This window comes from Artibeus jamaicensis, unplaced genomic scaffold (genome assembly GCF_021234435.1).
Source record: "Artibeus jamaicensis isolate MK-2021 breed Jamaican fruit bat unplaced genomic scaffold, CSHL_Jam_final scaffold_1964, whole genome shotgun sequence".
Lineage (NCBI taxonomy): Eukaryota > Metazoa > Chordata > Mammalia > Chiroptera > Phyllostomidae > Artibeus > Artibeus jamaicensis.
In genome coordinates, this window is record NW_026522030.1 from 20,855,617 (window position 1) to 20,881,525 (window position 25,909).

The following is a 25,909-nucleotide window of genomic DNA, read 5'->3' on the forward strand; positions in this document are numbered from 1 at the left end:
CTCTAGATGCTAGTCTGGCCCGGCATTTAAGGCCGGCACATCTGATTGGTCTTACAGTTCCTCTTGCCACCCCTTCCCGATGGGTCAGCTCCAGGTGCTACCGCTGGGAAGCCCGACTCTCCTCCTTCTGTGCCTTTGCTCAGGCTGGACCTATGCTCAAAATGCCACCTGGCAGAGACTGCTTTTCTACCAGGCCCAGCTCGAATCAAGCCCTAAGAAGCCTTCTGTCTTCTCCCTTTAAGACTTTCCTTCTCCTCACACCTCCTGTCACACTGTCTGCAATTAGACCACCTGCTCCTGCGTTGTACAGGAAAACCCTGAGGGCAACACCCTTCAGGAGCTCTTAGCTGACACCCTTCTTTCACTAGAAACGAATATCCCGCAGCTCATATTAAAGGCATCCTAATGAGCACCTGTAAAGTCTCTACCTTGCTCTGATGCCAGGAAGCCCCTGACAACCTGCCCACCAAGCAGGCTGGTGTGCTCACCACAGCAGCTGGCAAGTGAGGGGCATTATTTCCTTCACCTGAGCTGGGCTTGCACTGCCCATAACCACCTTCAGAGTTCTCGTGACGGCCCTGAGCAGGGCCAGCATTTAGATCGCTCTCTCCCTTGTCATACCCAGTCCCCCGACCCAAGCGTCTCTCATTTCTTATATTTCCTTCCCAGACCATGAAACTTCTACTGCTCTCCTAGTGAAAAATTTAGTCCGCCCTGGCTCTCATCCCATCTCTATGAGAAAGAACCTGATACTGCATTATCGTTTAAAATACAGTCCCCCACCCCCCCGCCAAGATTATACATTCCTACCTTTTGAACTCAGGAGAGGCCATGTGGTTTGCTCAGGCCACTAAGGCACAGGCAGAAATGCCAGTGTCACTTCTGAGCAGAGACCTAAGGGCCAGTTGTGGTCCTCTGTGTCTCTGTCCCCCCTTTGTGAGGACGCTGGAATGGGTCCTGAAGTTAGGATGACGTGGAGAAGCGTAGCGGGCCCGTGGCAGCCGTGTGATGGGAGCAAGAGCCGAGCCTCTGCTGCTGTCAGCCACTGGGTTTTGGGGCCTTGGCCTCTGCTGGACGGACGAGCCTCTCAGGACTGATCAACAGACCCTCTGAGCCCACAGTCCAAAGTTCTCGCTGTTGAGGGACACAGCCTGGAGCTGGGGCACCAGGCCCAAGGCGGTGGGGCTAGAACTGCCTGGCATGCTCCTGGGTCTAAAGCTGTCTCGGTCTCTGTCCTTGGTCTCTGTACTTGACGCTTGACCACTGCCCGCCCTCTGGTCACACCTGACCAGTTCTGCTCCAGCTGCCCCACTTTCCCAGAGCCCTTGACTTGGAATAATAACACCCCCATAATTCCAGAGCAAAGGACACAGCTCACCCGAGTGAGCAGTGCTTTCATTTTAAATGTCCACATTGCCTTCAAGTATACATAACCATATAAAATTACTTTTATTAAAATAGCTTTCCAGTATATTGCATTGAAGACATTTATATAGAAGAAACAATTGCAACAAACATGCTACATTGGCATTGAGATATTCTGAAAGTTTAAGTGCCCACTTTTAAACATTTTGGTATAAGCATATCCTTATATATTCCAGAGGGTACATATAATACTGAAAAATACTCCATGTGGAATCTATGTTTAGGTGCACACAAACAGGAAGTATACACTGAATAGCTTATTTCAAACTGTGAAACATTCAAAGTATTCAACTTCTTAGACAACATGCAAACATTTTAATACTTAGATTGACACTTTTAAATATATAAACCGTAATTCTTTATAACTCTATCTCAGAAAAGAAGGCAAACGAACACTTACCTACACTGTGTACGTCACACAGAGCAAATGTGTCTTCATAAACGGGCAGCATTAGGCTAACACGAATGATTGTCACTTTACAAATATGGCTATTCACCTTCTTCATAATAAAATAGAAAAATCATGTCGTATTTACATGAACTACTAATTATTTCACTTTTTGGCAATTATATAAGTAGCAGCAATTGGTTTAAAGATTGATGTTTACAAACTCAGAATTTAGCTCGGGTGGCACCCGAGAACGTACACTCGGGTGACGTAAAGATAGATGCACAATGCAAGATGCTTTGATGTGCCGTAACTTCTCCCTTCACAAAAGTCACAGACGCACGTCTGTAACCGCGAGATCACCACATTTCATGTGAATGCCACTTGGGTAGCCTGCTTTCACTTATCACAATAGGTGGGGTCCTGAATTACATTTCTGTAAGTTAAATCTGCCTGATGATCCACATGATAATTCCAAAGATACTTTGTCTCCACTCCATGCTTTAATGGCAGTGGCTCTTTACTGTGACCCCTAGCTTCTAGATAGAGTGGGCAATTATCTGTAAACAAAGACACAAACATTAGGGGCCCCTTAATACTTACAGGAGGAACTCTGAAATGAACTTTCTGTGATGCAAAGCCCATTGCATAGTGAGTTATTTTCTACAAAGTGACCATCTCATCTATCAGTGACACTGAATATATTTAGAGCGAAGGACCCATCTAATGAGCCAAATGTAAATCGGAAGGCAGTGGTCCACCAGACGGAAACATCCTATTTGCATTAGTATTTGGAAGAACATATTTTTCCATTTATAAAAACAAAGCAAAACCCCTATCGATATTGGCAGATAAAAAAATACTGTGTGGTGAACAGGTGACGAGGGCCCTAACTTGGCCACTGGCCAACGACAAACCAGAGGTCCTGCGTGTCTCTCGCAGGCAGAAAATCAGACTGAGGAACACACTGCACCTTCCATGGGTCGTCAGTTACACGTCCGGACCACGTGCAAGGTGAGGCCCAGGCTGAGGAGGAAGAGGCCGGAGCTGCAGGGAGGTCTGGCCCCGACGCCGGCCGACGGCACGCTGCTGGAGACCTGCACCTGGGAAATGATGAGGGCAGAGAGCGGGACGTGGGATGCCAGAGTAGGGCTGTCCGAGTTGATGAGGGATTCGATCTTCTCCGCTTCTTTATTGCAGGCCTCAATCTAGGAGAGGAAGATCCGATTCTTTAAATAGAAAACCACAGAACCCAGGAGAAGGTCAAGTCAAATTCCACATACATTCCAACACAGGGACTATGCTTTCAGTTTGTCCTTTTCTTAGATTAAGTACCATTTAATTATAGTCTTAATTTATTGCATAAATGGTAACAGCATCAATGGAAGGCAAATCAGAAAGGAAACGATCCACATGCCACTGCCCTCTCTTTTTCCACGATCCTCTCGCTGCTTATCCACATTCAGGCAGTAGCTTTACAGAGTTAAATGCGGTTACAGGGAATGGATTCTCAGTGCCTATTCACACACTGGGAGGAAAGTGATTAGACTTAGTGAGCTTTCTGACGACGGCAGTTCATAGGCTGTTTGTATTCATCCCTTCACTTGAGCCCTCACTATTTTGATGCTGAAACTCAGGTCTACTTGATCAAGGTTCACCTCGAGATTGTAAGGAAAAAAAACTGGGGTCCCCAAGACTGGCTCTGGTGGGCTCCTCCTCCCCAGTGGGAGCACAGCCCTCGGGGGACAAGGTCAGCTCTGCTGTCACTGCGTGACCTTCGTCACTCCCATCACCTGGCCCACTGGGCGGCTGCATTCCATCTCTGCACCCTTTGAGTCACACATCTCAACTTCTCCTGCCCCCGACTCCTTTGCATTCTGCTGTCAAATGTGAACCTGGCCTTGGCCAGGCACAGTGCTCACTGGGTGCAGCTCTGTCCCTCAGAGACTGCCCTGCTTTTCTCTCCTGCCCTGCTGAAATGCCTCCATCCTGGTTTGTGCCCACCCCTCCCAAGTTCACCAAACTTAAAACTGACAAGATGGCTGCAAATCGTATGCTGAACCCCACCTGCAAAGCTTTTGGATAGTGATCGACAGGAATGATCAGGGCCACGATTTCTGATTCAATGCTGAAGTACCCAAATACATCACACTGTGGAACAGACACATGCATGCGGATTTTCTCAAGTATTTCCAGAACTGTTATTGGCTTTTTGTTTGTTACCTAGAAAGAGAAAAACATTCCTATTACCAGAAAAAAATAACTCCATATTATTGCCTAAGCTGCCTTGCTACTTTGCCTAAGGCAAGGGAAGAAGGCTCTTTTGACCAAGGACCCCCTAAGCACAGGGCCCTGCCAGCTGAACTCTAAATCTCCTCAAAGCCCATTCCTGTGGGTTTTGCCTGACACGGAGCTTTGTAGCCAGAAGGAAAACCACTCTCACCAGAAGTGCTTTTTAGTAATTGTGTGTTCTGAGCTGGATGCCACGGGGAAATAATCAAAGTCTTTCTGTAAAAATGTAAGTGGTGTAATAAAAATGGGGATCATTTCTGAGGCAGTGCCAGGTTTGGCCGCTGCACGGCTGGAGCCCTGTCCTGCAACGGGCAGCAGTGAAAGTGACGGCACACAGACAGAAAAGAGGCGAGGCTCTCACAGACGGCGGTTCCAAAAGCAGCTCACAGAGCAATGGGACTGTGAGAGCAGGCAACCCGGGCACCACCTGCGCATCTCCCAGCCTCCAGCTGCCTGATTTTACCTCTGCTTACTGTGCCAGAAAGGGAACTCTCCCAGAAAGGCTCAGGCTGTGAGGTACGGAGCAAGATCAGCACATAGCCAGGGCGTGGAGGAAAGGAGCACAGGATCGGGGGCCAGACAGCCTGGGTTCAAACCCTCGTTCCACTGGTTATGACCTGTATGGCCTTGGGCAAGCGGCTTCCCTGCAAATTAGTTTCTTCATCTGTACATGGGAACACATTCTACTCTGATGGATTACCGAGAACTTTATCCATAAGGTTTCGACAGTACCTAGCATATAAAGCAACTTACCTTGGCGATAGTATCCAGTTTTTCTTTGTCAAATAAAACTCTTAACATGCCAGCACATAACGGGCAGCAAGCACCTGTGTAAGAGAAACCACGTCACGTGTTTGTAGATTAGCAACAAAAACACACAGCAGTTGGTGACACTGCCAACCCTCCATTTGGGTCAGGAGAGTTAGAGCCGGCCTTCCCCAGGACTGCGCTTTAGGTGTGTGCCCTGACCAACCGGGGTCCTGCAATCTACACACTTTCCAAAATCCTCCCTCCACCCCTGCTTTCATCTCCCACCACTCCTCAGGGTGAGGCAGCGTGGCGTAAGACACGGCACGGAGCGGACTGGCCTTCCAAGAGATGCGAAACCTGGACCGGCCCTGCCCCGGCGCTCTCTGTGAGATTCAGGCCAAGTGCTCTCCTGACTTTTGCTTTCTACCTGCAAAACAAGGGGGCAGGTGTTTCAGGGACTCCACGAGTGTTAATATAATTTTAAAGATTATTTAAAATTGTTATAGAACAAAAACAAAATATCAGGACATGGTCTCCAGGAGGAAAGGGCCTTTCTTTGCTCAGCGCTGTGTCCCTCGTGCCTGTGAGAGTATCTGGCGTGCACGAACAGTCGGTAAATTCACGGACGGAGGAATGAACTTGCTGGGCTACAGACTAATCTGCCCCGTGCTTCCTGGGATAAAGTCTCTTCTGCCCCCTCTGTGTACTGGGAGAGTAAGAGACTATAACATAAGCTGTTTAAAAAAACTGTTGACACTTGTAACAGTCTTTCTAACAAGAAGTTCTCGGTTATATGCAACTCAACTGGATTCTAAGGCCAGTCTAAGGTAACAACTATCTTCTGTTTCAAATGTTTGTGTTCATCAAAACTACTTCAATTACCCATTCAGTAATTACTGATTCTTTATTCATTAACTTGGTGGTAACATATCTTTAAAATAAACATTATGCATTTGAACTAATAATCATAATTTTAGTGATTAAATATTGCTTTATCTGTTTGTATATTGGTGCTTGTTGTAAGATTTTGCTTTAAAAAAGCTCGCCATATTGTTTTAAAACCATTAGACCAGATGGTATCTAAAATAATCCACAGCTTGTTAAGGTCAACCCTGAGTTATGCATCTTGTCAGCAACAGCTAGAGTTAGGACTGTTTGGAAAATTTAAATAGGTAACTCTCCTCTGCACAGTGACTCGCTGTCTGGAGGCAGACAAGCCAAGTGTTCCGGCCCCGCCCCGGCCCCGCCCCAAACACCGCCAGCCGGCCTACCGGGTGGGATGATGGGTTTGCACTCGGTCGCTGAGATGGAAGGACACTTCACAGCGGCACACTCTGTGACGGAACTGTACTCCGACAGGACGCCCACGGCCTGGCAGGGCCCGTAGTAGTCGACGGCCACGCGGTCCGAGTAGGCGGCGCACACGCTGCTGTAGGTCTCGCCGTTGTGCCCGCAGACGGGCTCCGCGGTTCTGCAGAAGGACTGAGGGCAGACAAATCGCATTTACTAACTGAGAGCACAGAGGAGGCCTCCCTCTTTTCAGGAGGGAGAAGATACACAGGTGTAAATTCTGGGACCCTCTTAATTAAGCTGCTGAGGTGGGCTAAGCATGGTGGCGGAGGACAACAGGAGTGCCCCAAAATGAACAGAGATTACTGTTCTCAGCCTCTCTGGGACTCGGTGCTCACTCACGTGAACCAAAATGAGAGGAAACGCCCCCTCCCTCGGACTCTATTGTTCCAGAAGTGCTGGACAAAAACGTGTTTGAAGAAAACAAGATGAATCTTCCTGCAAACACGGAGACTTTATCCTTTCACACTGGGTAAGGGTTAAGGAGAAGCGCGAGTGGAGAGATCAGTGGGGCAGAGACCCTAGGTGCATCGGCGGGTAAGGAGTGTGAGGGGACAGCTGTAGCCAGGAAGAGGGACAAGCAGGAAGAGACTGGGAATCCAACGTGGCAGATATCAGTGCTGATGGGACATGAACTCTGAAAAAAAAAAAAAAAAAAAACCAACAAGCCCCAGGAGACAGGCTGGGGGGCTGCGGGGGCAGTGTCCCACAGTGACGCCCGGGAAATGAGAAGCGATCACGCCAGGTGTTGCGTGGTTGTGGGCAGCGGACGCTGGGCCCAGAGACCGGGTTCCCTGAGCACAGGCAGGCACCCAGACTGGCGGTGTGTGTGGGAAGCCGCCGTGGGCTGATCCCTGGGGTTATTTTTGGAAAAATGAATACAGATTCCACAACTTTAAAAGGCCAAGAGATAAACTGATGGAAAAAGACATCGTCTGAGAGAACTTTTCGATTACTTTTCAGGACTACGTTAGGGACTTCAGTTGGAAGAGTGTTCGGAAAAGAGGTCTTTTCTTGGCTGTTTTCACCTGCATTCTTCCTGACTGGCTTTCTGCTGAGGGTCCACACAACTACGAGAAGTGAAGATGTGCTGATTCAGGTGGAGCATGAGACTTTAAATTCCTTTCCTATACAAAGCCGCTCTCTTTTCTTGCGTGTACGCTATATGGGCAAAGGCACACCACTAGCAAGAGGTCCTTCAGGGCTGGGAGAAAAAGCCCGTCTTGAGTTGGTTTGCTTTCAGTGGAGGGCCGGGTTCTCTAGATGTGACAGGATGCACAAGAGACCCTGAGGTGTTCTCACCGCTGATTGTCTGTACAAGACCATAAGCCAGTTTTATGCCCTATGCACCTGGGTTTGTCAGCTAAACAACGCTACCTGGCACGAGCCTTTGTACAAGAGACTCTTCCCTCTCTGGTACAAAGTGCAGAGATTGCTGTGCTCCACGTGGTTTGTGTCACAAACAGGATCTCGGGCCTGGTCACAGGTGAGCTGTCGTGGCAAACACTCATATTGGCTACATCCAAACTTATCAAAAGTTGTCAGGCAGACTTGGGGTCTGGGTACGCATCTGGAAAACATAAATGCAGCGCTGAGAGGCAGGAGGGACTATGATGAGGCGCGCAAAGCACTGACAAGGCACAGGAGGTCGGGGAGAAAGCAACCGAGAAACTGAAAATACTTCTTGTCCCCAAGAGCTTAGGGAGAGCAGAGCCAAGCACACACACAACGTGGGCTACCGGGTACGAGAGCGCACTCAGTGCTCACGGAGAAAGCACTGGTTGGAATGGCCCCAGGCTGGAGCCCCGAGATAAGAAGGGCTTCACTGGCCTGCCAGGCGGAGGGAGCAGCACAGACAAAGGAGTGCTGGTCAGGACAGTGGTGCCAGGGCAGGGCAGGCGAACCTGAGGGCAGGGGCAAAGGACGCACGGGGTAGAAACGGCGTGACCGGAGGCCATCGAGTGGGTTGGGGTGTGATACAGCAGCCTAGCACTTTTTTACTGTAAAAGGAAATCACTTCTATCCCTTTTCGGCATGAGCCTCCTGTACAGAAATGACCGCCACAGTCACCACGACTACTATGTAGGGTTGCCTTTTCTCATGAGATTTAGAAGTAGAATTCATGCAGTTAAGGTTGTACGGAAATTTAAGACATTTGAAGAGAAATAATGGAAAAGAATATTTAGAACTTAATCATCTATTAATATGGAAGGGATGAGAACCAAGGCTATTGAGAGAAATTGGGTAGTTTTATTTACTTTTTAAAGACTTTATTTAATTATTTGTAGTGAGAGGGGAAGGGAGAGAGAAAGAGAGAAACACTGATGTGTGAGAGACACACTGATCAGCTGCCTCTCACACCCCCTCAACTGGGGACCTGGCCCACAACCAGGCATGTGCCCTGACTGGGAATCAAACTGCTGATTTTTGGTTCGCAGGCCAGCACTCAATTCACTGAGCCACATCAGCCAGGGTGAAATTTGGAAATTTCAGAAGAAAAACCTTTTCAATTTAAGTATATAGAAATAAGATCGATAGGAAAAGTTGAGAATCTGGGGGTAAAGTGAACATGATCAGGGCAGGAACTGTGTCTGCCTACTGTTGAAACCCACTATTTAGAAGATGCCTGGTACGTCAGTACATACTTTAGGAATGCTTATTTTTTAAACAATTATTTTTTGAACAGAAATACAAGCCCATGGTGAAACTGAAACAGTATAAAATATATGCAGTGAAAAATAAGTCTGTCCTACTTCTGCATCCCAGTCCCCAAGCACCCTTCTCCAACAGCTACCGCTATTACCAATCTCTAACTAATTCTTCCTGAGATATTCATGTAAGTATAAGCATCTGTATATGCTGATTCAAAGAGTATGTGCCTTTAAGACGTTGCTAGGATGCCACTTTTAAACCCGAACACAAAAGCTTCTGGGGAGCAACCTCCAGCACCTCCCTTCCCTCATCTGCGGGGCCGACGCAGAAGAAACAGAGGAAGACTAGGAGGCCGAAGGAGCTGGCAGAGTCACTAGGTGGGAGAATCCTAAGTCCTTGGAGGCGCGTGGGGCCGAGCCTGCTACCCACGTAAGTTGCCCCTGAGACCACTGAAGCAGAGAATGGCCCTGTGGGGTGCGCAGCGTTGGGGGCCAGGCTCCCCAGTGGGGCAGTGGTGGCCCAGGACTGCAGGTGATGGTTGGGCAGCGCAGATGAGCAGATGACAAGTGCCCAGTGAGGCACCAAGGGAAGGTCATTATGTATGACCACAAGGAATTATGGAAGCACCTTAGCCTGAAGGAGTGGATCCTTAAGATCGTCTTGCCTCTACTTCCCCATCAGTTTGCAGTTTATTTCTTATTTCTGATCTCCTTTTTATTTCCAATGCGCTGGAGGCACAGTGTTGGTAAACCCCTATTCTGTTCTCCTCCAACCTACTCCAGGGAAAGAAAAATCAAGTGGCCTCTATGACTGCCTGAAAGGGGAGATCTCAGAGCTGGAGATGAATGTGGATAAACTCCTGGGCTTGGAGAGTGATGACACCTAGGCTGGCAAGGTCAAGGAACTGCTGGTTGACTGTTACAAACCCACTGAGGCCTTCGTCTCGGGTCTGCTGGACAAGATCCGGGGCCTGCAGAAGCTGAACGCACATCAGAAGTAATGGTCCTCAACCCAGGGGAACGTACGAGTGGTGCCCATACAACTATCACTGCCCCTGACCTCGTAGCAACAGCAACGCCATGGGACCCTGTGGCCACGCCTGGTGCCATGAGCAGGGCTCCCCCTGCCTCTCCTCAGGGGCCTCTTTCCGGGTCCCTATTTTCCATCTTTAGTTTTAAAAAATTATTGTTAAACTGATGGGACTCTGTGGCATTGGCCCTTTAATAAAGCTAGAATATGCCTTTGGTGCAGCTAAAAAAGAAAAAGAGCTTTGCTCTCTCCACCTTCATCACCACCACCACCCTCCTCCATGGGAAACCTGCCTGCAATGTCCTGCTCATCTTTCCAGCTGAACATCACATCCTCTAGAGGCTCGCCCAGGCCTCCCTAAGGCTGCACCAACTGCTCCACTTCCAGGCCCTGATCGCACAGTACATCGCTAAGCAGCTCTACACGGCTCTTTCCTTCAAGACCCGAAACTTCAGGGCAGAGACCTTCTTAATTCATCTTTGTATTTTCACTGTCTGGTACACAGCAGATGCTTAGTAAGTGCTCGTCTTCAGCTGAAAAAGATGAGGAGCCATTTGACTTACCTTTGGCTTTTGGGACAGGGGTTAGGATTACATGGATCCTTTGAAATGCACGATCCAAATTCAAACTGATGGTCCTGGAGGCCCACACAGCGAGCGATGCAGGCACTGGGGTAAGTGCGTCCGTTCTGCCCACACACGGGGACGAACTGATCTGCACAGTTGCAGGGCAGACCTGAAGACAGGAAACAGCCTCGGTGACGTGTACTGGTACGTTCCGCTTCCCCTGATGCTTCCTCATTGAGACAAACCACTACGCACCATGTGGAGGTCTCATGTGAAAACAGAATATAAAAATAAGTAAAAAGGAAAAAGTCCCCCAATGTCTGAGTGTTTTTTTTAAGGCAGCAAGGCTCTGAAAAGCCACTGGTCTGAATAATGGCTTTCCTTTGTATCATTTACTGCCTGATAATTAAGGGCCTCCAGACCTTGATGTCGGGTAGAGACCCCTATAAGCCAAGCGATAGGTAGAAAAAGTAAAGAATGTTCCTCCAAATCTGGTGTATAAAATCAAGAATTTAGAAGTTTAAAGTCTGGCTTAGGGGATTTCTAGAATGCACCTACCTTAGATTTTAGCTAAGCAGAATATGGGTCAAGAAATACCAAAAGCAAGACAAGACAGCGAAGGTTATAAACTCCTCACACAGGTTCTTTCCATTTCCTGCTGGAAGGTGGGTCACAAGGTAACTCGGAAAGCGCTGTAGTTTTGAGTCTTACGAGTTTTCATGACCGTCTCTCTGAGTCATGTTTGGACTTGGACATTATCTAGGTCCCAAGAAATGAGGTACACTTTGTGGCCAGTAAAATCTCCTTAGAGCCGTTAACTAGGTGTTAAGTCATTAGCGAACTAAATGGTCATTAACCTCACTTACCCCAGGACATGAGGGCGGACTACAGGAAAGGGTTCCTGCTAATTAAAAAGTTCATCTTTCAAAATCATTTAGATGTATGCAAATAAATAAATGCAAGTCTTCTGGCTAATCTTCAGTTCACTCCTCATTCCCACAGAAGTTCATGGTTTCTCTGTGGAGCAGAGCAGACAGAGGATACTAACCAAGCACAATGACAAAGCTGTGAAGGCTGGTGCGTATCAGGGTGGAGCGAGGATGGGGTGGGGTTCGTCTTGCCTCTACTTCCTCTTCGGTCTGCTGTTCACTTCTTATTTTGGATCTCCTTTTATTTCCAATGTGCTGGAGACACAGTGTTGAAAACCCTACTTTGTTCCCACCGGACTCCAGGGAAAGAAGAATCAAGCTGCTGCTGAAACAAGGCAAGAGCAGCCATCTGGTTCCTCTTCGCCCAGGACTCACAGTATTTCAGACCGGGGAGGCCAACAGATGCCGGCAGGCTGCGCTGCTGCTGTGGACAACTGCAGCTTCATCTAGAGAAAAGAGCATCTCACCTCACTGGCCTTTTCACTTACTATAGCTGGTGTGAGTGTAATACTAGTAGCAGAAAGTGTAAGTCAAGAAAGTAGTATTCTTAATTGATTGTTCAGAAAAATTCTCAAGCTTCAAAATTAAAATAATCCCCCAAGTGACCTTGGAGAGATCCCTAAGGAGCCGGGAGTGGAAGGAGCCCGTGTGAGGAGTGCACAGCCGTCACTCTTTGCCTTGTTTCGGTGTGGGCCTCTACCTCCCCAGAAACCCCCACGCCAGACTTCAAACGTCTAAACTCAAGATGTCATACCCCAGATTGGGAGAAACTTTTCCTATCCATAGCTTAATTTATAGGGGTCTCTACCTGCATGAACCAGTAGGCTCTAAGGGGGGTCAAGGAAGAAAATGGTAAGAAAAACATTGGAACAGAAACAAACTTAGAGAACACATGGACTTCGGACCATAATTGGAAGGGTAAATCGGGTTATTGTAGCAGGTAGAAAGGTTCCACTTACTAAAACCATCCCAATCACTGATCTCCTTTTTGTCTGCAATTCCAAAATACAAGTGCTGGAAGGGACCTAAGAAACCATTTAGGGTAATCCTTAAATCCACAGAGGAGGGAAAGTGCCTTGCTCTCATAAATAAAGGTGATGTATTCCTTTCACTGTGCACATGTGCAGTTAAGGCAAGACCAGAGAAGCTGCCTTGAAGGAAAAATGGGTGCAAAGGGATGACGCCTGCTGAGGACAGCACCTGTGCGACCACGGTTACCTGTGAAGGTGCGACGGTCATCTTCTGAACTGTGCTCACTGAGGCACAGGCGGGTGGAACACACCAAGTTGCCAGCAAAACAAGAACAAACATTGCAGTCGATGTTAAAGGATGTTCCATGACCTGCGAGAAGTAAAATGTTGTTCTGTATCATGCATTTATAAATAGATCATAAATTTAAAATTTAATAGTTTAAAAAGTTTTAAAATAAAAGTTTTTGAAAAATGACTTCCAAATATACAAACTAGGAAGTTAAATCTGGAATTATCTTCTGGAGGGTGGGCCCCTTGGAGTACAGGCTTCCTCCACTAGGTGAGTGTTCTAGGAACCCGTCTGTATCAGTACCAACTGGTGTCATGTGAGAGGCTGTGTTCAGCTTCAGTGAATTTTTTTTGAAGACTCTTTCAACAAGTTTACCCTTTTCATGATGGGTGAACTGCTAGGGCATCAGTCCGCACCTAGCTAAGTGTTCAGCAGTTTTTGACCAAAAACAGCATGACCCTCGCCACCCTCTATGTCCCACCCTCCCTATTCACCAAATCTTGCCCAGAGTGACTTTGTTTTATTTTTTTTGTTTGTTTCCTCGGATGAAAAAAGTCCTTAAAGGGAAATGTTTGCTGATATGGAGGAGGTGAAACAAAAAAACAGCAGAAGTACTAAAAGGCATCAAAGTCAATGCATTTAAAAACTGTTTTTAGTGGAGAAAAAATGTCTTGATAGGTGTATTGCATCAAATAGAGAGTACTCTGAAGGTAACTGAAGTTTAAATATGCAGGAATAAATACAAAAGTTTTAATAAATAAAGTCCAGTTTTGCGGTGCTCCCCCTCCTATTTTTGTATCTACCCCCCACCACGTCTCCCCAGATTCCCAATGTGCTGGTCTCACCAGACTGCTCGCTCCCTCTCCTCTGACACTGGTTATGGCTGCCTTCCTGCCTCGAACACTCCTCCCCACCTTCTGCAACTTCACTCAGCTCTCCAGGACCAGTCTGGATGCTACCTTTAGACCGCAGGGTCTCCAAATGCCTGGCAGCCATAACCAGCTTCTTGAAGAGCATTTGGTCCATTACTTTTTGTGGCTCAAATTCTCTCCGCTCTTATCACAGAAAGCATGACCTCAATCCCTCCTCTCAGTTTCAGCTCCACAAGGCACTAGTATGTTCTTTCGTACAGAATAGGCATTAATCAGTGAAAGTCTATGGAAGGAATGAAATTGTGTATCTTCGGATATTTTCTGTGATACAAAGTACCTAACCTGACATTTTAGTAGAACATGGACTAAGTAGAACATGGACTAAGAAATTAATATCTGACTTGCTCTAGGGCAGAAATCTGCAAGTCAAGAGCACTCTTCTTTCAAGTAAGATCTCACACATAAAACTTAGAATTGTGCATGGCACACAGTTATGAGTTCAGTAAGTGTTATTATATTACTAGCGATTAGTCCCTTCTTGAGGAGGCTTCTGAGAGTTCCTTAGAAGTCCTAGTGTCTTTGTATAGTTAGAAAAATACTGCCCTAGGGTATCTGATTTGTAGACTTTACTCTCTGATGAGAAGCCAATGTTCTTCCTATGAAGTTAACCAATCTCAAATTAAAAACAAAAAACAAACGCAGTTCAAGACTCACTTTTTCTTTTTCCTCCAACAATACAAGACTTCTGGAGGTCTATGCAGTGCATTTCCATGCAGTTTTCTAAGAGTCCACTAGGCCCACAGGAGCAAATTTTATAACAACCAACTTCTGAACCTGCAGATGATGGCACCTGGATCAGTGTCCCTTGGCGGACAATGAAATCAGAAGCTTCTCCCAATTTGCAACCTATGTAAACAAAAATCAGCTGAGGGAGGTGGTGCTGCTCTGTGATACTATTTTATGCATTAGATACATTTCACATAAGTCTTATAGGTACTATGTGGCTACTAGAGATTTTCTAAGAGAATTTTCACCGAAGTAATTGTTTTGGTTCACTGGCTAAAAACATATTCTCTCAAACAGAAAGTCCATGTTCTGTGAGATGGTGGTCATTCAGGACCTAGTTCCCAAAGTTAGCCATAGTTCTGTACAAAAATGCTACAAGATAAGTAGTTTTTTTTATTTTGGGGGGCTTATCCTCAAAGATATTCTAAAGTCACAGATATTTTTCAAATGGAATATAAAAACTGATAGTATTTTTAGAATAATCTTGATCAGAAAAACTTTTAGTGATGGAATATAAACATACCTTAAATTTAAAATAAGTTGAATACTTGATTGGGTGTAAGGAAGTCCCATTCATTTTCAATTTTAACAAGACTTATTATAACTCTGTAGCTGATGTGTTATAGTATTACACAAACATTACAGATGATCCTTTTGAGACATCGTGTTTATTTAATTTTTGTTCTTTTTTTATTTTACACATTTTGTTCTTTTTTTATTTTACACATTTAAAATGTTGATTCTGACATCATAAACATTTTCAACTGGGAAAAAATAAAAGGAGGCAGAAATCTGCCACAGCTATATTCTAAAAGGACCCACAAAGAGAGAGACTACAAAATTTCTATGGTATAAAAAATTTTTCAGCCTTAAAATCATATGCATTTCAGTACAACATCAAATTTATGGAGTAATTACACATCCCATTGAGTATGCCATTTTTCTGTATATTAAAAGAAAGAAAAAGCTAAACAATATGCATATATATTCTCAACATGAAAGACAAAGTACGGAAAGCTGGCCCAAAGTTCTTTTCTCTTTCATTGTCAAGAACCCTGCAACTCACCACGAGAGTCTGGTTTTAGATCAATATTAGTTTATAATCTAAATGACTATTGAAAATTATTTGTCTTTGTCATTTTTTATTTTCATAAACAACACGTTTCCTGGGAAAACTTCAAACATAGAAAAATGTAACTTGCAAAATAAAGACCATTATAATCTCATTCTGAAGATAACTCCTACGAAGAAACACCAGCTGCGCATCGATCCTCATGCCACACTCACACCCATCTGCCTCTCACCTTGAACGCAGGAGTACGGAAGGCAGGGGTCTCCGGACGGACACCCTTTTCGGTTCACCTCACAAAGCTCATTGGCAGGGCAAGGATTGGGGTTACAGGGATGAGTCACCTCTTCTACAATGTTGCCTAAAGTACTTGGCCCTGAAAAACCAAAAACAGATCAGTTTAACCTACTCAGATGAGTAACAGAGGTCTGTAAATTACCTGAATTAATTATGCCTGACATAAATGGGATAGCTGACAAGTGTAAAGCAAGGCCTGACTCCAGCAAGCTACAAAACACTCAGGCTTTCATTTGTTTATTTACTGGGTGTACACAATATGCCCAGCAAGGTCCTAGGTACTGGAGATACAGTAGTGAAGAAAACAAACAAATTTCCGTAACAGAGTTTACATTCTGGTCTGGTCAGGACACAGACAACAAATAAATTGTGTGTGTGTGTACTCCTATGTATGTGTATAGAAAGTCAGACAGTGTTAAGTAATAAGTGGTGTGAGGGGATGAAAAGTGACTGTATTTTGGGTAGGATGGTCACATAGATGCTTCCATTCAAGAGGGATAATTTAGCACATTTTATCATAAATGATCATTTATTATGGTAAGATGGACCCCATAACATGATTATATTTATTACCTTGTGAAATAATGACTGAGGAAGTCTCAATATAAAGTATATGTGGTATTTAAAGAGAATATTACATTTTAAACCCAAGCCTTCTGGAAGTTTCCTCCCACTGGAAGTTCCCTCCTACACGTATATATTTGATGCTCTAATAGAGCGAGTATTGTGAGTACACTTGCTTTTCTTACTGACTTTAGGCCAAACCCAGACTTTGAGGCTAACAGAGGTACAAGGGCTCTTGGAGTTTATCCCACCCGGCCCAGCCCCTTTTTGAACAGGGAAGCTGAGGCTCGAAGACACGGTCTGTCCAAAGTCACAGAGGCCTACAGCTCTGGTCTAATGCTTTCTTTTTTGTCATACTGGTCGCAGAGGCTACAGGACATTGTTTGTTAGTCCTCTGAAAATATGGCAGATATTACTAGCTGCAAACTTAGCATTCACTCTTATTTTCCTGCTTACTACTAGAACTCCAATTTTACTTAGGATGCTAATGGGCCCACAGCGAAAAAGATAATCTTTCCTAGTTTCCCTTACATTTGGGTATGGTGGCTAGAATTCCAGTAGCCATGTTGTGATGATAAAATACATAAAGTAATTTTGATGACTGAAGCCCAGCACTAAGAATGATGGAGAAAGAGAAAGGATTCCTGGCGATGGAACCACCAGAACAGTCATGGACTATTTATTTCTGGGCTTTTGTTTACTTCTATCTGTTTTTCTGCCATTGGCAGTGGAACTTAATTCTATCTAAAACAGGGGGGAAAAATAGCTGAATTCACTCTTTCCAGCCAGCTCAAGGCACTAACGCCCCCTGGTGGCAGCCTAAATATTCCCCTTTTCCTAAGTACTCGGTGAGCAGGAGTTCTTCTGGTTATCCCCTGCTTTTCACCACAGAGTCGCTTCCTGCCAGGAAACTCAGATCCAGGATCTCTCAATGGGATAACAACTTATTCTTCTAGCTCCCAGCAGGAGTATTTGGCAGAGGAAAAACTTTCATTTTCATGTATGAACCCAGACCATCATTCCTTACTCTCTATTTGGTGGGTGAGTCCAACCCATTATGCCTGGCTCAGGGAAATTCTGCTTTCCCGTAAACCATGGCAAGGAGACAGCAATGATGCAGAGCTGGTTATCCGAGAAAGATGGCCCCTGGTTCACTGCTTAGAATTTCTGACTGCAATGGTTCGCTGCCTCCTTAGACTGACAGGATAATTGCTTGTGCTTATATATTTTAAGATGACACTTCTTTCCAGAAAGGCCAAGCAAGTAAGACAAGAGTCAGCAACTAAGAAAGTATCATTAAACCACATATTCATCCAAAGCAAACAAGAGCTGAGATGGAAGAAAGAACTATTTGGATTTTAAAAAACAAAGTACTTACTGAGGTATGTATCCAAAGGTATACAGTTCTCCAGGTCATCCGTAGGTGACAGAAGTTCACAAATACTTTCTGCTGTGTGGTCTTCAGGGAATTTGTTCTGGTCCCCACATTTCTTGAGAATTTCCACACAGTCTGATCTTGAAAAGGAAAATACATAAGTTTAGGATTTGAGGAACCTTCTCTTATTGTCAATTCTGCTCCTGAAGCTTTCTGGGAGTGGGTTTCCATAACAGTGTTTCACAGCTGGGCAGGTGCGAGCATGGCAGAAGAGAACAGGAGTCACAGCCGGCTTTCGGTTGAATAGCAAGTCATTTATTACACTATCAAATCATTCCTTTCTCTTAAGAACCAGAGATTAAAGGCCTTGCTCAAATTTTATCTGTACTGTGACTACCATCAGTGAGGCTGTCCCCTCTTTGAAAGGATATTAATTTAGGCTAGTCTGATTTGCTCTTTGCAAAACTATGTACATCGTTTTTCTCAGGACCTTATGCGTGCTTGCTTCTTCCTTCCTCCTTCCCTCCCTTCTTTTCTTTTTTAAAAATCTCTTTTTAGTTATCAACTTAATGTGCTTGATCTGTAACAATTAGAAGGTCCACTTCTTTAAAATTCTCCAAGTCTTAAATAGAATTTGACTCCCAGAAGTTTTCTATGCTAAGAGTCTATAATTTCCCACCTGTTTACGCCTGCTTGTCACCCAACAGTTACCCCTGGTCTCTCCCCTAATTGGGTCATCCCCAAGTCATGTCAGAGGACAGGTCCTGAACCCCGGACCCTGGTTAAGGTTGAAGCAATCAGCAGGCAATCAGTCACTAAGCGCTCAGCAGCAACGAGACACACACCAACAAGTTAGGGGCTGGATATTAACTTGGTTTTGGAAAAGGTTTTTGAAAAAGAAAAATGCTTGAGGAGCAGCTGACATTGAATACAATACAGTTAATGCTTCTGCTGTCACCCACCACAGAGCCTTTCATCTCCACTTTGTCCTGGATCTCCTGGGCAAACCATTCACAAATTTGGAGCAGGCCCTAATGACTGTACTCACTAACTCACTCCCTCACCAAACATCAAACGCCTATTGTGTGTCAGGCTTGTGCTAATCCCTGATGAGGAGAAAAAGAGTAAAGAGGATACAAGAAAAAAGCATGTGAGAAAAAGGAACGCCTCAAGGAGAGCAATGTGGAACAGAACATAAGACAAACACACAAATTGAAATTTAAAAATAGAATTGTACATTGAAGCTACTCAATAAATGTTTATTCAATCAAGTTCCATAACAGAAGTACAAATAAACATCTATAGAAATGTGTAATAAGGATAAATTACTTTCAGCTGGAGACATCTGGGAAGCTTCCCTAAGACTGGTAATTGAGGGGCTAAGAAGGACAGGCAGTGGGCAAATGGAAATAGGGGAAGAAAATTTCAAACAGAGGAAGAAAAGTAGGAAAGTATTTGACCTGCGAGGGTGATGGGCAAAGGTTAGTAGTGGGAGAGAAAACTCTAGTAATAGGCTATGGGTGAAGATAATGGCAGGTCTGAACCGAAACTGGAGTCTGTATAATGAAAGAAACTTACTTGCAAATAATACTTCCCCGGGATTTACTGTGACAAGGTTTAATCTGCAGTGAACAGGCTATTGCTTTCCACATTTCTGGCTGACACTTTTTAATGTCAAGAACAGGGATGTTGATGAACGGCATCTTTATGCTTCCTTTCTCCCATAGCTTCATGTCATTCATGGCTCCTTGATCTGACTGAGCATTACAGCTCCTAAAAAGCTCCGTTGGCCTGAAGAAAAAAAAAAAGCCAGAGGGAATCAAGAGGCAATTATTTTCCAGAGAGAAGCAATGTGTAAAATCCTGACATACTAATCAGGCAAATCTGATTTTCTTAAAGAAGAAAGTACATATAATCCATCAAAATATCTCAGTTTAGAGTGTATGAAGATTCAATGTAGACACAATCATTAAGATTCTGATGGCATGTTTTCTAAAACAACTTTTTGTGAAACAATTAAAAAACTCCAAAATGCTGTGGACTGACATCTCCCCTGTCCATTTCTTTTATTTCACACAATATGAGGGGGATACACAAAAAACAGAATTATCTTCTGGAGGGTGGGTCCCTTGTAGTACAGGCTTTCTCTACTAGGTTTGTGTTCTAGGACTCCATCTGTATCAGTATACCAGCTGGCGTTGTTGGGAGAGGCTGAATTAAGCCTCAGTGAATTTTGTTTTGAAGACTCTTTCAATGAGTTTGCCCACTTCATGATGGGTGAATTACTAGAGCACCTGCCCATTCCATGCTGAGTGTTCAGTGGTCTTTGACCAAAAACAGCATGACCCCTGTGCTCCACCCTCCCTATTCACCCAAACTTGCCCCAAGCGACTTTTTTTATCTCCCTGGATGAAAAAAATCCTCAAAGGGAAACAGTTTTCCCTTTAGAAGAGCTGAAACAAACAAACAAAAACAGCAAAAGTACTAAAAAGCATCAAAATTGACAAGTTCAACTACTATTCTGAGCAGTGGGAAAACATCTCAATAGGTGTATTGCAGCAAATGAAGAGTACTAGAAGGTGACCAAAGTTTAAACATGTAAGAATAAATAGACAATTTTTATAAACAAATTCCATTTGGGGGGGTACCCCCTTATAAATAAGCCTCAATTTAAAAATTTGAGATATAATTTATAAAAGTAAAGTGCACAGATCTCATGGGTGAAGTGTTCTGGGTTTTGACAAATTTGCACATCCATCTCAGCACACCAGAATGAATTAAGGTGTGTCTCTATCACATCTGGAAGTGCCCGAGTATCCCTATTCAGCCAGCGTCCTCCCTGCTGACTGTGCCCCAGAGGCCACTGTCACTTGCACTTGTATCATCATAGAATTATTTTGGCTGTTCTAGAACTTCATATAAATGGATTCGCATTGTATGGGCTCTTAAGTCTAATGTCTTTAATTAAATGATCACTTTCAGATTACATGATGCTGCTATGTATATAAATTGTTTTCTGGTTTTTTTTTATTGTTCAGTATTATTCCATTATCCTCACAGTCCTCAAACTCTTTGATCTCAGGACCCATTTGCACTCTAAAAACCATTGAGTTTTCAAAAAGCTTTTGTTTATGTGGGTTATATCTACCAACACCAATCACATTCTAAATAAAAACTGAGAGATTTGAAAAGTAGATATTAGTTCATCTTTTTTAAAGATTTATTTATTTTTAGATAGAGGGGAAAGGAGGGAGAAAGAGAGGGAGAGAAACATCAATGTGTGGTTGCCTCTCGCCCACCCTGTACTGGGGACTGGGCCCCCAACCCAGGCATGTGTTCTGACTGGGAATCGAACCAGCAACCCTTTGGATCACAGGCCAGCACCAGGTCCACTGAGCCACATGAGCCAGGGCAAAACGTAGATAGTAATTCACTTTAAATGACAATAACCCTGTTAAATGTTAATATAATATTTTTATGAAAATAAGCGTATTTTTAAAAACAAAAATTTGTGAGAAGGGTAGACCTGGTTTACAGTTTTGAAAATCTTTATAATGTCTGGCTGAATAGGAGACAGCCGAACGTGCATAGCTGCTCCTGTATCCAAACTGTTCCCATATCACATGTTTTATAGCATCCAGAAAACTCCACTGTTCACTCATGTGAGAATGAGAGTGGAAGGGAAATAACATCTCGGTATTTTACAGTAGTTTTGATCCCACTGGGTTTGGGGGACCCTGGACCACACTTTGAGAAACACTAGTTTATTCATTCACCTGTTTGTAGACATCAAGGCTGTTTCCAGTTTTCATGTCTCTTTTCAAGGCTATGAATGGCACTGCTGGGCCATAACTTTCTAAAAATACCAAACTGTTTTCTAAAGTGGGTATTCCATTTTAAGCTCCCATTAGCAATGTATGGAAACTCTACTTGCTTTGTGTGCTTTCAGTCTTTTTACTTGTAGCTATTCTTTTAGTGTGTAGTGGTATTTTACTGTTTTTTAAAAATATTTTATTTATTTATCTGTAGAGGGGAAGGGAAGGAGAGAGGGAGAGAAACATCAATGTGTGGTTGACTCCTGTGTGTCCCCCACTGGGAACTGGCCTGCAGTTCGATCGACTGGTTGGATTCCCAGTCCTGTGCCCTGACTGGGAATTGAATCGCGATCCTTTGGTTGACAGACCCCCGCTCAATCCACTGAGCTACACCAGCCAGGGCTATTTTACTGGTTTTAATTTGTATTTTGCATGACTAATGATAATGAACTTTTTCATATACCTCAATGGTTATTATGTCTTCATCCTTTTTAAGAAACTTCTAAAAATGGAATTTATTGAGGTGACACTGGTTAATAAAATTACATAGGTTTCATATGTTTCTGCCCAGTTTTTAATTTGGTTGTTTGACATTTTACTATGAGGTCACAGGAGTTGCATATTCTGGACACTTGTCCTTTGTCAAATGTGCATGTGTGCATGTACACGTGTACCATGGTAAATATTTTCTCTGACTATGGTTTGCCTTTCCAAACTTTAAATGGGGCCTTTCAGTGAACAAAAGTTTCCTGTTGAACTCTAATTAACTTTGTCTTTTATAATTAGTGTACATTGTTTTGATTTTGTTGCTTTATAATATCTTAAAACCAAGTACTGGGAGTTCTTCAAATTTATTTATTTATTTATTCATTATTTTTTAGAGAGAGGAGAAAAGGAGAAGAAAGAGGAGAAAAACATCCAAGTGTGAGTGAAACATCGATTAGTTGCCTCTTGCACACCCCCAATGGGGGACCTAACCTGCAACCCAGGCATGTGCCCTGACTGGTAATTGAACCAGTGATCTTTTGGTTTGCAGAATGGTGCTCAATCCACAGAGCCGCACTGGCCAGGACAAATTTATTTTTAAAAAACTGTTTTAGCTTTCTAGGTCCTTTGTATTTTCATATGAATTTGAAAATTAGCCTAGCAATTTCTATTTTAAAAAGCGCACTAGAATTTTGATTTGGATTATACTAAATCTAGAGATCAGTTTCAGGAGAATTAATATCATAAGAATATTGAGTCTTCTAATCCACAAACATAGTCCCTCTCTCCATTTATTTGCTGACTTCAATGTCTTTCTAAAGTTTTCTGGTTTTTAGTGTAGAGTTCTTGCACATCTTTTGCTAAATGTATCACCATGTAGTTCATGTTTTTTGGTGCAATAGTGTAAATATTTAAATACATCTCATTTTCCAATTATGTATTGCTAATACACAGAAATACAGCTGGCTTTTGTATGGTACCGTTTTATCCTATGGCTTAATTAAATGAAAGGGTTTAAGGGGAGTTTGTGTGCAGATGTTGGGGCACCTCCTTTTCTGGTTTCCTCCTTTCTGGGATGTTCCACTTCCATATCTAGCCACTCAGGTAGCCCCAACCGCTGATTTCTTAACTCCTCAGTCTGAAGCTGCTGCTTTTTGCTTGGATTCTATACGCCATGTAAGGACACTGAGAGTGCCCATGAAGGAAAAACTGGATGAGTGTGGCTCTCACTCAATGTAGTTTCTGTCTTGCTGGAGATGCAGCCCCCCTCCTGCTTTGGGTCACTTTTTAATGCCTTTAAAACAGTTGTTTTCTAATATCCTGTGCAGAGTTCGTAATTAGTATTGGCAGCAGTGTTAGTCTGATACAAACTACTCCACCATTAACTAGAAGCTAGAGTTACTGTATCCAAGTTTAACTTCAAACATTTCACAGATTTCACATTTACTCAATATTATTGGCTAATATTCTATCACCAGTTATAAAGATATCCCAATTTTCTTACTCAAAAAATAATAATCTGTATACTTTTAAGAGGATAGGAGTGTTTTAGCTAGAGGTAAACATCCTCTGAACTCCCTTCTGGCCCAACTGAATGATTCTTGTCCTTCTTGCCCTCCTGATCTCCGGGCTGCAGCTCATGAGACCAGCCTCCTCTTCTTTAGAAACTCTCCCGCTCCGGTTTCTCTGATATGGAATTCTCTATGCTTCTGGATGTCCCTTTTCTGTTTTCTTCACTGTTTCTTCAGCCATTCATTCAGTTCTTAGCCCTTATTTTTCTTAACCATACATGATACCTTTGGAAAAATACCTATTCAAATTGCTTCTGTAATGAAAATATTTTGTATGAAATAGGGGACTCACTGAATGGGACCTCACCCAGAGTGAAGGGTCTTCAGAGTAAACTGACCACAAGAGGGCAACTGAATTCTAGAAACTTGAAGTATCCTTAGATTAGAAGGAACTTTGCTATGGTGCATCCTTTGCCAAAGGTGATTTACCACATGAAATACAGCATTTAAAGATGAAATTGTAAAGAAAAACTATTTCCTTTTAACTTAGCTAAACCAAAATCAGAATATAGTAGTTTTCCCTTTATTTAAAAACAAGATAACCAATGAGAAAGTATTTCCATTCCATGTACAATAATTTGCTCCTACCTGTTGTTGAAATTAGTACAGTAAGTAAGGTTTCTACAGCCCAACTGGCAAGGTTCCCGAACATCTGCTAAACAGGTCAACATGGACACTTCTACTGGATTATATTCACAAAAGTGATCAAACTCTTGCCAGCTCTGTGTATTGCCCCAGCTCATGCTATAAAGTTTAGTGCATAGTTCCCTGAAAAAAAAAAAAAACACAAATGCAAAAACAGAAAGACAAGCCAAATGAATACATATTTGATTTGCATAAAATTCAAACACTATAAACTTTACTTCGGAATATAAGTGGGGAAAAAAGTACAGAACCAAAAAACTAAGATCTCCTAGAATTTAAAGTCAGAAAAAGCAATCTTTTCAGTGATTTAGTCTCTTTTTATCATCTATCTCTTTCCTTTTCGCCACAGTTGCTAGAAAGTTCAGTGCTAAATTTAATGTTTAATTCTAGTATCTGTACATCCTTGTTCTTGGCAAAATTATTGCCTTCCAAATTTCTGATCTCTCTTTTACCTTTATGTAAAGTAAGTTAAGCATACAGTTTTGTCTCCACAAAGATATATATCACTCTATTTATGTTCCAATCACAGAAGGCAAAACTGTGACATGGTCCTCAGACATCGTTTTAATAAGCATTACAAATTTAGGGTTCACTAGTTCCTCCCTGAAAAACTATCCTGAAGCCACTTATATACCTGAAGATGCATAAAGAGTCTTTATGTAAAGGCTTATGAATTCTAAAACTTCTAAATACTATTGTAGTTAATACATGACATTCTTATTTTGAGTACTAAATCATTACAAAGCAACTTGACTACATATATATGAGGTCTGTCCAGAAAGTATCCAGCCATGTGCTATGAAAAAGAGACATTTATTGAAAAAGAAATAAGAAGCTTTGTACGTAGGCAATGACACCTCAGTCCCCTTCAGAATAGGCATCTTGGAACCTCACACAGTTCTCCCAATCACCATCAGCTGCCCTGTTGTATTTTCCCAAATCTCAATCACAGTTTGAAATTTCTTTCCTTTGAAAGATGATTTTAGTTTGGGGAACAGCCAGAAGTCACAGGACACTAAATCTGGGCTGTAGAGAGGCTGAGTCACATGGGTGATTTGATGTTTCAGCAAAAATCTCTGCACAAGATATGATACATGAGGGGGTGCATTGTTGTGATGAAGCTGCCAATCACCAGTTACCTATAGCTATGGCCTTCTGAATCTTTCTACTAGCTTCCATGGAGGAATGTTCAAGCTTAATGCAAAATCTGATGCAGATTTGTTGCTCTATTCATTCGGTCATTTTGAATGCAATGGTCACACAGCACACATGCTCACTCAAGAGAGTCTACAGGCCCCACTGACTAGTACAGTGAAGTCATCATTGTTCACACATGCACATTCCAGTCCACTCTCCTTGGCTGCCAGGTTACATTGATGTCATGCACACTGTTCTCATTATATTAACAATGCCTGGACTTTTTCCAGACAGACCTCGTATAGCTAAAATAATATCTGTACTATTTCTAAAGTGTTTTGACACACTATATTAATTAGCTTAATATTTAAAATGTATAAATGTAATAAAAATATCAACACATGTAATATAAAGCAGGTAGTATAAAACTTTAATACCATCGAAATATGCAAACTCCCAAGAAAAATTCTCCACTCCTGTAACATTTTGATTTACATAATTACCACTATGAGGAGGGTATGTTTACTTTTATAAGTTCACTCATTCGCTCTATCAGTGTTTACTGAGTGCCTACTTTGTGTGAGGTCCTGTTCAAAGCACTGGATATGCAGCGGTGAATAAAGAGACAAGCTCTCTGCTCTCAATGGAGCT

At 43.2% G+C, this 25,909-nt stretch overlaps 1 protein-coding gene across 1 annotated transcript in view; it reads right to left on the minus strand.

Annotated features, from left to right (window-relative positions):
* Window positions 1-1,430: 1,430 nt before the first annotated feature.
* Window positions 1,431-25,909, minus strand: part of RECK (reversion inducing cysteine rich protein with kazal motifs) — a 63,107-nt gene continuing 38,628 nt past the window's right edge. Inside the window, exons 10-21 of the mRNA XM_037144509.2 lie at window positions 24,065-24,244; window positions 19,183-19,395; window positions 17,608-17,744; window positions 15,604-15,744; window positions 14,228-14,419; window positions 12,600-12,722; window positions 10,450-10,621; window positions 7,583-7,775; window positions 6,127-6,337; window positions 4,859-4,932; window positions 3,881-4,036; window positions 1,431-3,021 (exon numbers count right to left, since the gene is read on the minus strand). Of these exons, the coding sequence (XP_037000404.2) occupies window positions 2,800-3,021; window positions 3,881-4,036; window positions 4,859-4,932; window positions 6,127-6,337; window positions 7,583-7,775; window positions 10,450-10,621; window positions 12,600-12,722; window positions 14,228-14,419; window positions 15,604-15,744; window positions 17,608-17,744; window positions 19,183-19,395; window positions 24,065-24,244 (2,014 nt within the window). The 3' untranslated portion in view covers window positions 1,431-2,799. The remainder of the gene's footprint in view (window positions 3,022-3,880; window positions 4,037-4,858; window positions 4,933-6,126; window positions 6,338-7,582; window positions 7,776-10,449; window positions 10,622-12,599; window positions 12,723-14,227; window positions 14,420-15,603; window positions 15,745-17,607; window positions 17,745-19,182; window positions 19,396-24,064; window positions 24,245-25,909) is intronic.